The sequence below is a fragment of the Gorilla gorilla genome, chromosome 8 (assembly GCF_029281585.2).
Source record: "Gorilla gorilla gorilla isolate KB3781 chromosome 8, NHGRI_mGorGor1-v2.1_pri, whole genome shotgun sequence".
In the NCBI taxonomy this organism is placed as follows: Eukaryota; Metazoa; Chordata; class Mammalia; order Primates; family Hominidae; genus Gorilla; species Gorilla gorilla.
The window spans coordinates 47,941,789-47,960,078 of record NC_073232.2 but is presented as its reverse complement, the minus strand read 5'-3'; the positions used below and the strand labels follow the sequence as shown (position 1 = coordinate 47,960,078).

At 40.1% G+C, this 18,290-nt stretch overlaps 1 protein-coding gene and 1 non-coding gene across 8 annotated transcripts in view; one reads left to right on the top strand and one right to left on the bottom strand.

Annotated features, from left to right (window-relative positions):
• Window positions 1-229: 229 nt before the first annotated feature.
• Window positions 230-18,290, bottom strand: part of DNAJC12 (DnaJ heat shock protein family (Hsp40) member C12) — a 53,960-nt gene continuing 35,899 nt past the window's right edge. For all 7 annotated transcript variants that reach the window (XM_055353686.2, XM_063710058.1, XM_055353683.2 and 4 more), the window contains 3 exons: window positions 15,089-15,228; window positions 9,152-9,356; window positions 230-776 (listed from right to left, as the gene is read on the bottom strand). In XM_055353686.2, coding sequence (XP_055209661.1) covers window positions 682-776; window positions 9,152-9,356; window positions 15,089-15,228 — 440 coding nt within the window. In that variant the 3' untranslated portion in view covers window positions 230-681. The remainder of the gene's footprint in view (window positions 777-9,151; window positions 9,357-15,088; window positions 15,229-18,290) is intronic.
• On the top strand, window positions 12,074-12,180 carry LOC115936097 (U6 spliceosomal RNA). Its single transcript, XR_004071680.1, has one exon. It is a non-coding gene; the product is annotated as a U6 spliceosomal RNA (small nuclear RNA).

The following is an 18,290-nucleotide window of genomic DNA, read 5'->3' as shown; positions in this document are numbered from 1 at the left end:
GGCTAGGAGTACAAGACTAGCTTGGGCAACATAGCAAGACCTCACCTCTACAGAAAATAAAAAATTGGCCAGACACGGTGGCGTGTGCCTCTAGTCCCAGCTACTAGGGAGGCTGAGGTAGGAGGATAATTTGAGCACAGGAGTTTGAGGTTGTATTGAGCTATGATTATGCCACTGCATAGCCTAGGTGACAGAGCAAGACCCTAAAAAAAATTGAATTATAAATTCATTTATGAACTTTGGGAAAATTATTTATTTCTCCCCACAGGGTTCAGACAAGTAATTTCACATTTCATTGTAAGTCAAGGGTAAGAAAACATTTTTTGTACATCCATCACTAATAGAGATCACAGTATGTCAATGAAATATTTAAATACACTGTACAGAGATTGATTTTTTAATGGATTTCTATAAGAAGTATTAATAGGAAAAAGCATATAATACAATCTACTCTGTATCTAAGAGCTTTAATTTATTCAAATATTGGAAGAAATTCATCATCTGAATTTTTCTCATTTAAAAAGCATTATGAGAACTGATTCAAGGATGGAGGAATCAATTAGTACTCAGCAATTCACAGACATGACATAAACATGACATTTTTAAGACATAAACAAAGACTGCATGTTGGCAGCATAGGGGACAGTCTTGCTCTTCCTCATTTTTTGAAGCAGAGATATTTCATATTTCATAGTTTCTGAACTTCCTGAGGAGTTCTGAGGGAGCATCCTTGGACCAGCGGAAACGAAGGTGCCAACCATTCACATCTGAAAAACCTTTAAAGGAAAGAAAGTAAATATTTAAAATCAGAAGTAGGAAAAGTCGATCTTGTTATAGTAAAACAGCTTGGGGATAATATTTCACTGCAGCAGGTACAATGTAAGGGTAAGACTTTGGTATGAATTATTAACATCTTAGAGAAACGGATTAACTTAAACAGACTGGAATTCTTATGAACACGAATTACAATTTATATGGATGATAAGACCTCACATGCTTAAATACTTAATAAGAGGAAATACATAGATGCCTCTGGTGGTGGAGAATTTGACAATTCACATGCAAAGAAATTCGAAACAAATTACACAGTTTTCAAAAACCTTTCAAAAGTTAAAAGTCAATGGCAAAAGGATCGCTTGAAATACAAGTACTATAATTGAATTCCATGGTAATAAGATTTTTTTTTAGTTATAATAAACAACATTGTTGAAAACCAGAGGAAAAGAAGGTAATTTTCCTTCCCTACTAGAAGTATAAATTGGCAAAACTCCTCTGGCAGGCAATTTGGCAATATTTATCAAACTCGTTAAAATGTATAAACCTTCGCCAGGCGCAGTGGCTCACGCCTGTAATCCCAGCACTTTGGGAGGCCAAGGCGGGCGGATCACGAGGTCAGGAGATCAAGACCATCCTGGCTAACATGGTGAAACCCCGTCTCTACTAAAAATACAAAAAATTAGCCGGGCGTGGTGGCGGGCGCCTGTAGTCCCAGCTACTCGGGAGGCTGAGGCAGGAGAATGGCGTGAACCCAGCATGCGGAGGTTGCAGTGAGCCGAGATAGCGCCACTGCACTCAGGCCTGGGCGACAGAGCGAGATTCTGTCTCAGAAAAAAAAAAAAAAAAAAAAAAGTATAAACCTTTGACCCAATAATTTTACTTCTTGAAATGTATCCTAAGGAAATAATAATGGATGCACCCAACGATTTAACTGTAAGGATGTTTATAATGATATCATTTATAAATTTTTTTGCAAACCAAGAAACATTCTAAACTTTAGCAAATGAAAGCTGGTTAAAAGGTTTTGATATTGTCATTAACAATATTTTAATATTTACCATCATAGAAAAATGCTCACAGCATATTGCTAAGTGACAGTTAACAAAACTGTTTATATAGTATGATCTCATTCCTAAACTCATTATTTACATGAAAATTTATGTGAAATTTTTTTAAGTCTAAAAAAAGAAGGCCCAGCATGGTGGCTCACGCTTGTAATCCTAGCACTTTGGGAGGCCGAGGTAGGTGCCTCTCTTGAGCTCAGGAGTTCGAGAACAGCATGGGCAACATGGCAAAACCCCGTCTCTACAAAAAAATACAAAAAATTAGGCGGGCTTGGTGGTATGTGCCCGTGGTCCCAGCTACTCAGGAGACTAAGACAAGAGGATTACTTGAGCCCCAGAGGGGGAGGTTGCAGTGAGCCGAGAGGGTGCCACTGCACTCAAGCCTGGGTAATAGAGTGACACTCTCTCAAAAAACAAACAAACAGATAAGAAAAGGTACACCAAAATTAACAGTATTTATCCCTGGATTGCTACAATAGATGTGATTTTCCTTTTTTTCTTTTTTTTTTCCTTTTCTGAAACGGAATTTCGCTCTTGTTGCCCAGGCTGGAGTGCAATGGCGCGATCTCAGCTCACCACAACCTCTGCCTCCCGGGTTCAAGCGATTCTCCTGCCTCAGCCTCCCGAGTGCTGGGATTACAGGCATGAGCCACCACACCCGGCTAATTTTTGTATTTTTAGTAGAATCAGGGTTTCTCAATGTTGGTCAGGCTGGTCTCAAATTCCCGACCTCAGGTGATCCGCCCGCCTCAACCTCCCAAAGTGCTGGGATTACAGGCATCAGCCACCGTGCCCGGCCAATTTTCATTTTTTATACTCTTTTTTGTTTATCTGTACTTTCTTATTTTTCTGCAATAAACATCTACGCTTTTTGTCTTTTTATGTTAATAATATTGCTAATGAAAAAGCAGGTTACAGAATAATATATAAAATACACTTCCATTGATATTTTAATATAGTATATAAATATGTAGTCAGAAAAAGCGTATACAGAATAGTTAACAATGGTTATCTCAGAAAAACAGATTACACTGACACTTTTTAAAGAATTATTGGAGAAAACAAATTTGAAGAATTTTCATTTGGGGAAAAAGCAAAAAGGAAATTGTTTCTGATTGCTATAATTGTTCCTATAATTAAAACTTACTCACAAAATATGTACAGTATGATCCTTTTAGATATACTAACACAAATGAAAATATACCAAAATATCGATAATACAGATTTTTCTAAATGATAAAATTATGAGTTATATGTTCTTCCTTTTGCTTGATTATATTTTCTCACATTTTATATAGTAAGTAAGTGTCATTTTTGTTTAAAAAGATGTAGTTTCTGGCCAGGTGCGGTGGCTCACACCTGTGATCCCAGCACATTGGGAGGCCGAGGCGGGCAGATCACAAGGTTGGGAATTCGAGACCAGCCTGACCAACATGGTGAAACCCCGTCTCTACTAAAAATACAAAAATTCGCTGGGCGTGGTAGCACACGCCTGTAATCCCAGCTACTCAGGAGGCTGAGGCAGGAGAATCGCTTGAACCCAGGAGGCGGAGGTTGCAGTGAGCCAGGATCACGCCACTGCACTCCAGCCTGGGCGACAGAGCGAGACTGTCAAAAAAAAAGATGTAGTTTCTAGTTAGGGTTGCCATAGAAATAGACATGCAGACAAGAACTTGAAACAGGTTGGGCGCAGTGGCCCACACCTATAATCCCAGCACTTTGGGAAGCTGAGGCCAATCGATCACTTGACCTCATGAGTTTGAGACCAGCCTGGGCAACATGGCGAAACCCCATCTCTATAAAAAATTAGCCGGATGTGGTGGTGCACACCTGCAGTCCCAGCTATTTGGGGGCGGAGGTGGGAGGATCATCTGAGCCTAGGAGGTCGAGGCTGCAGTGAGTCGTGATCACACCACTGCACGCCAGCCTGGGTGACAGAGAGAGACTCTGTCTCAAAAAAAAAAAAAAAAAAAATTTGAAACAAAGTGGCTAATTTGGGAGGTGATCCCAGGTGGCACCTTAGCAGAATGAGAACCAAAGCTATAAAAGGTACATTATCAAACAAGTTACTGCCATGGGTAACTGCAAATGATCCCACTGGGGAACCCTGGGAGATAATATAAAACTTCTTAGAGTTATCTCACGTGAGGGGTGAAGGACCTGGAGAATTTAGCTTCCCACTTCCACTCATTATTGTCATCCAAAGGGCATTTACTCCCTGACACTTATTGCCTGCTGATTTGCTGCCAAGTAGGCTCCATTGCCAGAGCAAGCCCTCTGGCAGAGTCACAATGTTTGTGGCTGGAGCCGCAAGGTTGGCAATGCCTAGGAAGGTAGTGCCCAGGGACACGGCAGCACACCAAAATCATTGCGTACATTTAAATTTTTCTTGGTGGGACGCGGCAGCTCATGCCTGTAATCCCAGTGCTTTGGTGGGCCGAGGTGGGCAGATCACGAGGTCAGGAGTTTGAGACCAGCCTGGCCAACATGGTGAAACTCCGTCTCTACTAAAAACACAAAAAATTAGCCGGGCATGGTGGCAGGTGCCTGTAATCCCAGCTACTTGGCAGGCTGAGGCAGGAGAATAGCTTGACCCGGGAGGCAGAGGTTGCAGTGAGCCGAGGTGGTGCCACTGCACTCCAGCCTGGGCAACAAAGCAAGACTCTGTCTAAAAAAAAAAAAAATTTCTTTCTCTTTTTTACTCCAAGATGTTACACAAAACTATTTTATTCTGGAACTGTATTTATCAGAAGACATATTTATTGCATATTTAAGCAGAAAGAAAGTAAAAATGAGATTGTCTCACACAGTGGTTTTCAGATGCAGTGCTCCATATTTTACTTTTTGCAATAAAGAATTAGAATGTGGTGGGGGCTATTTGGTGGCTGCTCATCACAGAAGAGACATCAAAAGGCAAATTCCAAAGTGAATATCTAGCACTGCTTGAGGAAATTAGCAAATATGCTGAAAAGTAATATATAAGAAGCCACTCAGGGCTTGGTAAAGTTGACGGGAATAATATTTCTTAAATGCTGACATTATAAAAATTTACACTGCAGTAAAATGAAATCATAAATAATCATGCAACAGCACTTTGATATACCCAACTCCAGCTTTAAGGCACTAGTCAGAAAAGCCAATAATCTTTTAAACAGCATAAAGAAAATACTTGTAAATGCAACCTTTGGCAGAATTTCATAATTCTCCAACAACAGCTTTTTAGAACAATGATTCCCAGTTGGGTGCAATGGCTCATGTCTGTAATCTTAGCACTTTGGGAGGCCAAAGTGGGCAGATCACCTGAGGTCAGGAGTTCTAAACCAGCCTGGGCAACATGGTGAAACCCCATCTCTACTAAAAATATGAAAATTAGCCAGGTGTGGTGGCGGGTGCCTGTAATCCCAGCTGCTTGGGAGGCTGAGGCAGGAGAATCGCTTGAACCCAGGAGGTGGAGGTTGCAGTGAGCCGAGACAGTGCCACTGCACTCCAGCCTGGGCAACAAGAGCGATACTCTGTTTCGAAAAAAAAAAAAAAGAACAATGATTCCCATCCCCTCCACTTCATTCTTTTTTTTTTTTTTTTTTTTTTTTTTTTTTGACACGGAGACACAGGGTCTTGCTCTGTCACCCAGGCTGGAGTGCAGTGGCAGGATCATAGCTCACTGCAGCTTCAAACTCCCAGGCTCAAGCAATCCTTCTGCCTCAGCCTCCCAAGTAGCTGGGACTACAGGCGCACGCCAGCATACCTAGCTAATGGTTTTTTAATTTTGTAGAGACAGGGCTCTTGCTATGTTGCTCAAGCTGGTCTCGAACTCCTGGACTCAAGCGATCCTCCCATCTCAGCCTCCCAAAGTTCTAGGAGTACAGGCCCAAGCCACTGCAGCTGGCTCCACTTCATTCTTAAACAATAGCATACATATCACAATATGAAGACATCAAAACTGGCATCACAATTTGTTCTGAGTAAATTATATGTGAAAATTGATTATATGAATTGGCATTATCTGTTATTACCCAAGTAAATTAGAGCCGAGAACCAGGGAGAGGAAAGAAAAGCACTCAGGACACAAATGCCTACCCAAGAATTCTATCACAAGCCAGCTGCCGAAATGACCTGCCTTGCCTCTAAGGCTAGTTTTACCTATTGCCATCACTCACCAATTAGAGCTTGCCAGCTCCCAAAACTTTGCTAGTGCCAATGAGTTTTCTTTCATAACAATATGTAACATTTCTCTTTCTAATAAAACCCCCAACATTTTATTTGTTCTTCAGACACACCAAAGACCATCTCATCTGTGTGTATGCCTTGAATTGCAATGTAGTTTTTATATATTTTCCCAAGTAAAATGTTTTACATAGAGATTTGAATCTATATTTTTGTTTGACTTTGACATAATATATATCTACACTGTGGAATGTTATCAGCTGTTAAAAAGCAGGAATTCATTCTGAATGTAAGGATTTAAAGAGAAGTCCCTTAATAATAAAAGTTAACACTAAAAAAAGTGTTTACGATGTGCCTGGTATTGACCTAAATATTTTACGTATATTAAGTTATTGTGCGTGCATGTGTGTGTGTGTGTGTGTGTGTGTGTGTGTGTGTGTGAGAGAGAGAGAGACAGGATCTCATTCTGTCACCCAGGCTGGAGTACAGTGGTGCAATCGCAGCTCACTGCAGCCTCAACATCCCCCCCCACACACACACCCAGGCTCAAGTAACGGGATTACAGGCACGCACCACCACTCCTGGCTAATTTTCATATTTTTTTTAGAGATGGTTTCACCATGTTGCCCAGGCTGGTCTCAAACTCCCGGCCTCAAGCAATCCGCCCACCTCACCCTCCCTAATTGCTAGGATTCCAGGTGTGAGCCACTGCGCCTGGACAATTATTTACTCCTCAAAAAAAAAAGCTTATGAGGTAGACACTAATATTTTGAACCATTATATAACTAAGAAGACATAGATGCAGAGGGGTTAACTAGCTTGCCCAAGGTCATACAACTCATCAGTGAAAAGCTGAGCCCACATTCTTAACCACTGCGTAACACAGAGAAATGTGTACAGTATAACCCCATTCTTTACTTTTAAAGCTATCATAAGTGCACATATACACACCTGTGTTAGCATAGAGAATAGTGGAAGGAAACACACCTGAGTGTCAGCCTTGGTTACTTCAAGAAATAGAAGCAGAGAAGGTTGGCAGCCTGGCTATATATGATTCTTTGAATTTTTTAACAGCAAGTCTATACTACTTTTGTTTTTATTCAGTATCTAAATTACTATTTTTTTAAAAAGAAGGAAAATTTCGTAGAATCCTATGAGAGGAGCTCAAGAGGCCTCAGCATCATGCCTGAGTCTCTGAAGTGTCTCCCACCCACACTACACCTAATTCTGGTGTGCACAGACTTGGTCTGAATCTGACAGAAACAGAAAGACTTGGGGAACCCCCCGGGGTTCAAGAAACACAGAACTGAACATTCATCGTGTTTACATGTAGGGGAGTGATTGTACTCCTGTGTTTGCTTAAAACACTGTTTTTCTACATTTCGGGCTTCTCCTTTGATCAGTTTGTTAAATTATAACCATTTCCAGTTACTGGGTGATGCAATCAATGTGCAGACTCCACAGCCATCTCTTGGGTAACCAACAGAGACATCTGAATCAAACTCTATGGATCTTCATTCCCAGCAAGAAGAGCAGATGTAAAAGTTCTCCCCAAAGAGAGATTTGAAGTGACTATTTCTCAAAAGACTATAATCCACCACAAGCCATCTAACTATCTTCTTTTGAATACAAGTGTTCTAGGGTGTTCAGGAACATTCTGCTTAAAGGCTAAATTCTACTAGGGTGCTACATCACAACCCTGAGAATCAACACATAATAATTTGAAGGACAGTTACAATGTGTGTATACAATGTGTGTATATATAACACATCCAAACTAATTGGATGGCTAGATAGATAGCCAGATAGACAAATGATACAAACAGGTGACATTTACCTAGGGCTTCCTAGAGGTGAACTGCTGTGCTAAGCATTTCATATGTATCTCCCCATTTAATCCTCATGGTAACCCTATAAGAAGGTACTATTTTTTATTTAAGAGATGGAGTCTCACTATGTCACCCAGGATGGAATGCAAGCACCTAATCACAGGAGTGATCATCACACACAGCAGCTTTGAACTCCTGGCCTCAAGCCAGCCTCCTGCCTCAGCCTCTTGAGTAGCTAGGACTACAGGTGCACAGCAATGCACCTAGATGAGCAAGTACTATTATAATCCCTATTTTATAGATGCAGAAACTGAGGTCTAGAGAAGTTAAGTAACTTTGCCAAGTAATACAGATAATAAGTAGTAGAGCTAGGATGTGTAGTGTAGCTTGGTAGCCAGGAGGTAAACTTCTATAATACTCTGCTTCAGTGGATTTATAAATGATTCAGAATGTCTACAGAGCTATTTACAGATAAGGCATTATTGGGCCGGGCATGGTGGCTTACACCTGTAATCCCAGCACTTTGGGAGGCCCAGGCAGGAGGATCACCTGAGGTCAGGAGTTTGAGACCAGCCTGGCCAACATGATGAAACCCCATCTCTACTAAAAATACAAAAATTAGCCAGGCATCGTGGCAGGCGCCTGTAGTCCCAGCTACTGGGGAATCTGAGGCACAAGAATCGCTTGAACCCAGGAGGCAGAGGTTGCAATGAGCTGAGATTATGCCACTGCACTCCAGCCTAGACGACAGAGTGAGACTCCATCTCAAAAAAGAAAAAAAATTAAATTAAATTCAATAAGGCATTATCATAGGATAGGGCAATGCCTTGGAACACCGACTGAAGTCAACCTGCCTTGGTTCAGACCCCTTTCCCTTCCCATACAAGCTGTATGGCTTTAAGCAAATTATTCAACCTCCTGGCCTTTGGTTTTCTCATCTATAAAATGAGAATAATATTGATATCAGCCTCACAAGCTTGTAGTGAGAATAAGTTAATATATATAAAATTAATATTAAATGAGATAATAAATGTAAACTAATATATGTAAATAGTGTTCCTGCACATAGTAAACATTCAATCAATGTTAGCTAGCATTATGTCAGTAAAGCCAAAGACACTGAGAATTGTCTCAAGGTTTCCCTTCTGAGGAATACCTTCTAGTTTCGGTGTCAATGCTAAGTGTCTTTTAAGATGATAAACCAATCTTTAAACTTGGCACTGCTGTGCAGATTGAAAAAGTTAAGAATAAATGCAATATAAACAAAGCTCTTTAATTTCAGACCTTCTCCATTCTGCAGTTATATAACATGACTTACTTGAAGAATCTGAATTTTGCGGGGAGACTGACTTCTCTAGGGGCTTGGGTTCTTTCTGCTCCGTTTTCTCTGCGGTTGAAGCCAGCTCCTCTTTCTTTCTTTCTCTTTGCTCATTCCATTCCTCATTTTCAATCTTGGTGGTATGAGTCTTGTCAGGTTCTTCCAGCATCAGGTCTTTTTTACCTCTGACAACCCAGTGCATTGACTAAATTAATGTAAAGCAGAGATATAAAAATTAAATTGATATTATATGATTTTCTATATTTAAAGTTTGATATGTGGTAACACCTGACCTACTACTGTAGTGCTAATTAACAGCATGTTAGACTTGACTATTAACAAGATACTCATAAATTAATCCAGATATTAATTAACCCAACTATTAATAGTTACTTTTCACCATACACCCTTTTGTACCTTTTTCATTTTCTGTTCTGTATATGTATTTCCTATTAGATCTAAAAATTGGACAGATGGATGAATGAATGGAGGGATGGATGGACGAACTAACAAATGAATACAGTGAAAAAGAGCGCTTTTGAGTTTGCTGTATCAAGAATATTTCAAATGGAATCATTAGCCCTACCATCAACCAAAATAATGCATAACTATTTCTTAAAACCTCATCGGGATATTGTGGGAAGCTATTCCTGAAGTACTAAGAAACAGTGACACACTACCTCTATTACCACAACTCAAGACTAGAAGGAAACATAGCCTTTAACACCCTAAAATTATAAATATTCTAGCTCTCTGCCCTAATCAAATCAAAGAAGTCATTTATTCCCACCTTCAACCTATCTCTTCCCAACTACAAAGAAGTGTCATCCTGAATCCTCTTCTCCAAATATAACCAGTCCACAGGCTAATCAACCCCAAGATCCAAGAACCACCCCATAAAGCAGTCATTGCCACCAATAAATGTAACCAGCTCTCACCCTAACGAGAAAAAGAAAAGAGACTGAGCACAGTGGCTCATGCTTGTAATCCCAGCACTTTGGGAAGCCAAGGTGGGTGGATCATTTGAGGCAAGGAGTTCGAGACCATCCTTGGCCAACAAGGTGAAACCACGTCTCTACTAAAAATACAAAAATTAGCTGGTCGTGGTGGTGCACACCTGTAATCCCAGCTACTCAGGAGGCTGAGGCAGGAGAATTGCTTGAACCCAGGAGGTGGAGGTTGCAGTGAGCCGAGATCGCACCATTGCACTCCAGCCTGGGCAACACAGCAAGACTCGGTCTCAAAAAAAAAAAAAAAGAAAGAAAAAGAAATGGGAAGGAAAGGCACCAAAATATAACTGTAGTTATGCCTGTGTAACAGAATTACATCTTTTGTTTTTGTATTTCCCAAATTTTCTATGAGAAGATTATATATATGTACAATTAGAAAACATTGTATTTTAGGCTGGGTGCAGTGGCTCACACCTGTAATCCCAGCACTCTGGGAGGCCGAGGTGGATGGATCACAAGGTCAGGAGTTCCAAACCAGCCTGGCCAACATGGTAAAACCTCACCTCTACTTAAAAAAAAAAAAATTAGTTGGGCAAGGTAGTGTGTGCCTGTAATCCCAGCTACCCGGGAGGCTGAGGCATGAGAATCACTTGAATCCGGGAGGCAGAGGTTGCAGTGAGCTGGTATCGCACCACTGCACTCCAGCCTGGGTGACAGAGCGAGATTCTGTCTCAAAAAAAAAAAAAAGAAAATATTCTATTTTAAAAATTAGACGAAGTTTCGATGCAAAAACATATAAGGAGGGAGATTCCTGGTGCCAACAATATGTGTGGGAAGGGAATAGTTACAGAGTAAACACTTCAAAACCATTTGCTAAATTGTAAATGCAAATATTACCCATTTCTCTGTAGATTTTATTTCAAAATAAAAACGTTAATTTTTAAAAGAGGCAATGCCTCAGCTGGTATTAAAAAAAAATGACTTTTGTTTGGTTGGTTTAGGTTTGTTGTTTTGGTTTGGTTTTTGCATATGCACAAAATAAAAGAGGCTGCCAGTGACTTCCTCTGCAGAGGGAAAAGGATATTAGGAAGGTTAGTGAAAAACAAGGAATAAGACATTCAAGAATTCAGGGCCCAGAGAGCTGAAAATGTAAACTGTGAGCTTCACAAGCCAGCAAAGTGGCCTGTACGTGATGTATTGATCTCTGTGCCTCAGTACTTCTCCCTTGAAATCAAAGTACCTGTGGTCTGTCTTAGATAGGTTAGGATTAATGTCTAATCCACAGTAAATGCTTTAAAGGTCCTCAGTGAAAAGATGTTCTGAAATAGTAGTCTTATCCATCTCCTTTGTGAGTAAATCAGAATAAAATATGTTATCAGACTCCCATATCTGCTGATCCTCATTAAAGAAATATACAGAAGAAATATCCAAACTGTATCTAACCTTAGATACAAGTGCTTCTCACGCTTTGTAGTTCAATCAAAGGACTAACATCAGAGTGATGCTAAGCAGCCTGGTTTGCTGGGACACAGTTAGATAGTCTGCAAATCACTCATTTCTGTGTTCACAAGCATATTTCTCAACTCCACAAGGGTATTAGTTGCACAGAACAACATTTAACACCAAGCGAACTAGTCTATTATGCAGCTACTCATTTCAGTAGAATCAGCATCAATAAAAGATATCAAATGACAGCAACTGATACAGACTAAGAGAGAGACTAGAAAGGGGAGAGTCTACAGCAAGATAATAAAATGCACAAGACAGAAAATCTATATATGTATGGAAGAAACTAATGCTAAACAGACAGCAAGCCTAGGTGCAAAGGCCACTAATCTTAGTCTGTGAAATTTCTATGTTGTTATTCTGCCTTCACAATTAACTTGTTTACTAGCTTTCTTGAATGAGTTGGGTTTTTTTCTCTAGGAAGTCGTTTTCTTACATTCTAGACCTTGGTCAATACTAGGAAATAGTGCTCGCCTCAGCAGCACATATACCAAAATTGGAATGATACAAAGAAAATGATCATGGTCCCTGTGCAAAGACAACAGGCACGTTCGTGAAGCATTCCATTAAAACACACACACACAAACACACAGGGAAATAAAAAATTTTATTCACATGCCAGTAAACATTGGCACAACATTTTTTTAAATCCATGGACTCAGATGAGCCATAGATCAGCTGAATAGCTATAAAAAATTGACTGGTTATTATTATCCTGGATCAGTGATCACCATGAGTGAATTTTTTACTTGTCAGGGTGATTTCTGACCTGCTTTTGGATAACATCCAATTAAGACAGATTGCCTTTTGAACCAGCAGAAGGTGTTGAATTGCACACTGTTTCCCAACTGGCTGGTGAAACTGTGGCCATGTGGGCATAGTGTAGGAAGCTTTCTTGATAGGTAGTCTATGGCCAATTGAACCCACCCCAAAGACACCTTGCCCAGCTGGGAACCCAGAAACAATCAGCAGACAAATAGGTCCACACGGGGCTGATCCAACAAGCCCTCCCAGAGGCAATCAATTTGTCAAATGATCAATTCACCAAAAATGTGTTTCTATTAACTCTTTATAAAATTTATAGCAATTGAAGTGGCATGAGATAGTTTTAACGGCTTATGAGAATTTTTTTTAGCCATTCATTTTGACTGTGCCTTTGCTGTGGCTTCTTTCTCCCATAGGCATCCTAAATCCATGCTGCCATATATTTTGGTGCTAGAGGGAGAGCCATCCACACCCTGGGTCTCTTTGGGTAAAACCATTTAGCATGACAAAGATACATTTCCCTAAGATTCTTTGGAATCCTGGGATAACTCTTCAGGTTATCCCAGGATCCCAAAGGCCTGGATTACTGAATCCTCACTCCAAACCTTTTTTTTTTTTCAAACCAATACTACATGTCTAAATTTAAATTGCCAACATATTCATTGACCTGGGTGAGGTCTTAAAATATTTTTACCAATTAAACTAGCAGGAGGAACTTCTACAAAACAAAAAGAAATAAATAAGTAGGTAGTAAAGTGACAGACTTAGTGTGGGGAAAAAATACCAGTTCAGTTGCATCACTCCTGGATGATAGAAATGTGGTGGATATATACACCATGGAATATTACTCAGCCCTAAAAAAGAGCGAAATAATATCTTTTGCAGCAACTTAGATAGAGCTGGAGGCCATTGTTCTAAGTGAAGTAACTTAGGAATGGAAAACCAAATATTGTATATTCTCCATTATAAATGGGAGCTAAGCTACGGATACACAAAAGCATACAGAGTGGTATAATATAATGGACTTTGGAGACTCAAAGTGGGAGGCTGGGAGGGAGAGTGAAGGATAAAAAACTACATAATGGGTACAATGTATACTACTCAGGTGATGGGTGCGCTAAAATTTCAGACTTCACCACCATACAATTCATCCATGTGACTAAAAACCCCTTGTATTAGTCCATTTCACACTGCTGTAAAGAACTACCTGAGACTCAGTAATTTATGACGAAAAGAGGTTTAATTGACTCACAGTTCCTCAGGCTTAACAGAAAGCATGACTGGGAGGCCTCAGGAAACTTACAATCATGGCGGAAGGTGAAGGGGAAGAAAGGGCCTTCTTCTCATGGTGGCAGGAAAGAGAGAGAAGGAAGAACTGCCACATACTTTTAAACCATCAGATCTCATGAGAACTCACTATCATGAGAAAAGCAAGGGGGAAATCCGCCCCCATGATCCAATCACCTCCCATCAGGACCCTCATCCAATTCAACATGAGATTTGGGCAGGACACAAATCCAAACCATATCAACACTTGTACCCCAAAAGCTATTGAAAATTTTTTAAAGTTTTTAATTTAAAAAAATGTGGCACCCCTGAGGCTGTGGCTCATTTGAGGAATTCTCCCACAGGAAATTCCCAAGATATGATCCTGTGTGTGATGCTACAAAAGTACACCGTGATTTGTCCTGCCTTGTGGGTATAGGGACTAATGATGCTCCCAAACAATGCTTTTCCGTTCCAGAGGGATTATACTGTTTAAACAAAAAGCAGAAACACAGGGTTGATGGTGTGAAGGAAAGGGAATTTATGAGATTTAACAATCTAGCCAGGTGCGGTGGCTCATGCCTGTAATCCCAGCACTTAGGGAGGCCGAGGCCTTTTATCAACAATTTGCTCAAGTCTTCTAAAATAAAAACTATGAAGAAGGAAATCTAAATGTAACCCTGAAGGGCTATAATTGAAGAGATGCGAATCTTTTTATACACTAATTCTAACAACTGTCCCTGAAAAGTTACCTATGAGGTAATTTCTGTATTATAAGTCCCATGTCATAGAAAAGTGTTCCAATGGAGAGAATCTAGGTAATAAATCATGCCTAAATCTTTAAAATTACATTTTTTCTATAAAATATAAAGGTCATTGTTGAACAAAATAAATATATGACGGTAATTATAGTGAATATTTTGATATTTATGCCTTTTAATGACATGAAGAAAGATAACACAATGTTTTTAAAGTCTAACAATTCTTTCACCAGAATGTTTAATAGGAATAATTCATGGCTTTCTCTGACTAATCAGATCCTGCCTTTTTAATGAAAATTCTAAGCCTTGAAAAGAGAGCAAGCTGACATAAACTAAAAAGATGGAGAATGTGAATTTACAATGGTTAAAACTCAGCAATTCATGAGCAACTTGAGAAGTACATTTATTAGAGCTCATAAAATAGTAAGCAATAACAGGGAGTGTGTATACTGAAACAAACAGCCAAAGAGATTGAAAGAAATGTAGTCACAGGCTCTTCTGGCACAAATTCATTGCCTCTATTCTGATGAGCTTCTCTTCATTTACAGACACTGAATTAAATCCAGACTCTGCTAACTTCTTGGTTTTCTCCCTCTTATCGCCTAATGACTCTTTAAGCTACTACATGAGTCTAATCCATGGGCATCCTGAGCTTCACAAATTCACGTCGCACCCAGCGAGAAACCCACCGTCTTCACTGAGTCATTCAAAGCTTCCCACTGCTGGAATGGCATCGACATCTGGCTCCTTCGCCAGTGGTCATAGCGGGCTCGACTCTCTTCATTGGTCAGAATCTCCTTTGCCTTCTGCAGTTTCTGAAAAGTCTCCACTGGAAAACAAATCAAGAAATGAGCACTTCTCTCTCGGAGCGGATATTTTAAACTCCAAAACTATCCAACTGCTCTTACTAAAACCATGACTCTGCCACTTAATAGCTATGTGACCTTGGGCCAATTTACCTCATTAAGCTTTTGTAAAGGGTATCATAAGGACAAGCAAGATCATGGATGTAAAGTGCTTGGCACAGTTTATCCACTCCCTGTATTGTGCCTCAGTCATGTGCCAGAGGCTACTCCCGGTGCTAATGACACAGATGTGAATAATAGACATTATTAGCAGGGGAAAGAAACATTTGTAAACATTGAAAAAATACTATTTCACCTTATAGGAAGAAAACTACCTTTTTTAGTGCTGGGTGTGAAACAGGGCAGTAATTAGGCAAGAGGGACGGTAAAACTGAATAATATAAAGACTATAAAACTGAAGACTATAAAGACTATGAAGACTATAAAGACATGACTGAGGCACAATACAGGGAGTGGATAAACTGTCCCAAGCACTTTACATCCATGATCTTGCTTGTCCTTATAAAGCAGGAAGGAGCACGGTGACTTAGAGGAAGTAGGAATTGCCAGTGTGGTTGGAGGACACAAGGCTAGGGGAAGAATGATGAGGGATGGGGCTGTGGAGTAGACAGACAATAGCTCAATCAACCAGGGCCTGAGATGTCATGTTAAGGATGCTGGCCTGCTTTTTGTCGTAAGAGAAACGGGAGGCTTTAAGTATAATAAATAACATGGTAGATGCTGGGACAAATGGTAGCTTGTCACTAATCTACTTGACCAGATGGCATATAATAGAAACCTTTTATGGCTCTGTTAGAAACACCTCCAAAGTCTCTTCTGCTCCTCAGTGAAGTAAAAACTTTCTGCAGAGCAGAATACAAGATTTATATACAGGCCGGGTGCAGTGGCTCAGGCCTGTAATCCCGGCACTTCAGGAGGCCAAGGTGGGTGGATCACGAGGTCAGGAATTCAAGACCCAGCCTGGCCAAGATGGTGAAACCCCATCTCTGCTAAAAATACAAAAAAAAAAAAAAAATAGCTGGGGGTGGTGGCAGGCGCCTGTATTCCCAGCTACTCGGGAGGCTGAGGCAGAGAATTGCTTGAACCTGGGAGGCAGAGGTTGCAGTGAGCCGAGATTGTGCCACTGGACTCCAGCCTGGGCGACAGAGCGAGACTCCATCTCAAAAAAAAAACAAAAAAAATTAGCCAGGCACGGTGGCCCACACCTGTAATCCCAGCTACTCAGGAGCCTGAGGCAGGAGAATCGTTGGAACCCGTGAGGCAGAGCTTACAGTGAGCCGAGTTTGCACCACTGCACTCCAGCCTGTCCGACAGAGCAAGACTCCATCTCAAAACAAACAAACAAAAATTCATATGTTGAATTCTTAACTCCCAAAATGATAGTATTAGGAGATGGGGCTTTTGAGATATGATTAGATCATGAGGGTGGAACCCTCACGAATGGAATCAGTGCCCTAATAAAAGAAACTCAGACAACTTGCTCACTCTGTTTCCCCCATGTGAAAACACAGCAAGAAGACAATTAGCTAGGCATGGCGGTGGGCGCCTGTAATCCCAGCTATTCAGGAGGCTGAGGCAGGAGAATCGTATGAATCTGGGAGGTAGAGGTTGCAGTGAGCCAAGAACACACCACTGCACTCCAGCCTAGATGACAGAGCGAGACTCCGTCTCCAAAAAATAAAAAATCAATATACAAATATCAGTGGTGTCTCTACACATTAGCAATGAACAATCTGAAAGTGAAATTAAGAAAATTCCATTTATAAGAGCATCAAGAGCCGGACCCGGTGGCTCATGCCTGTAATCCCGGCACTTTGGGAGTCCGAAGTGGGCGGATCACGAGGTCAGGAGTTCGAGACCAGTCTGGCCAACATGGTGAAACCCCGTCTCTACTAAAAATACAAAAAAAAAAAAAAAATTAGTTGGGTGTGGTGGCAGGTGCCTGTAATCCCAGCTACTCAGTAGGCTGAGGCAGGAGAATCACTTGAACCTGGGAGGCGGAGGTTGCAGTGAGCTGAGACCATGTCATTACACTCCTGCCTGGGTGACAGAGCGAGACTCTGTCTCAAAAGAAAAAAAAAAAAAGCTTCAAGAAGAATATAATATTTTTTAAAAATTGAACAAAAGAAGGAACTACACAATATTGTCAAAAGAAGCTAAAGAAGATCTAAATAAATGAAAAGACACCCCACGTTCATAAAGATTTACTATCGCTAAAATGATAATACCCCCCAAACTGATCTGCAGATTCAACATAATCTCTATCAAAATCCCAGTTGCCTTTTTTGCAGAAATTGACAATCTAGTCCTAAAATCTGTTTGCAAATACAGGGGACCCAGAATTGCCAAAAAAAAAAAAAAAAAAACTCTTGAAAAAAATAAGAGCAAAGTTGGAGAATTCACACTTCTGAATTTCAAAACTTATACTACGAAGCTACAGTAGTGAAAACAGTGTGGTACTAACATAAGGATAGACATACTTATAAATGGAATAGAATTGAGAATCCAGAAACAAACCCTTACATTTACAGTCAATTGATTTCAACAAGAGTGCCAAGACAATTTAATGAAGAAAAAAAACAGTCTTTTCAACAAATGGTGCTAGGACAACTAAATATCAATATATAAAAAGCATGAATTTAGATTTCTACCTTAAGCTATAAACAAATAATGACTCAAATGGATCACAGATCTAAATGTAAGAGTTAAAACCATAAAAAACTGGGAAAAAAAAACAGGAATAAATCTTTGTGACCTCAGCTTAGGCAAGAGCTCCTTAGATATGACACCAAAAGCACAAGCAACGAAAGAAGAAATAGATAAATTGGACTACATCAAAATTAAAACTTTTGTGCCTCAAAGAATACCATGAAGAAAGTGAAATGACAAACCATGGAATGGGAAAAAATATTTGCAAATAATATATCTGATAAGGTACTTATATCTAGAATTTATAGAGAACATTTACAACTCAATAATAAGACAAATAACCCAAATGCAAAATGGACAAAGGGCTTGAATGAAC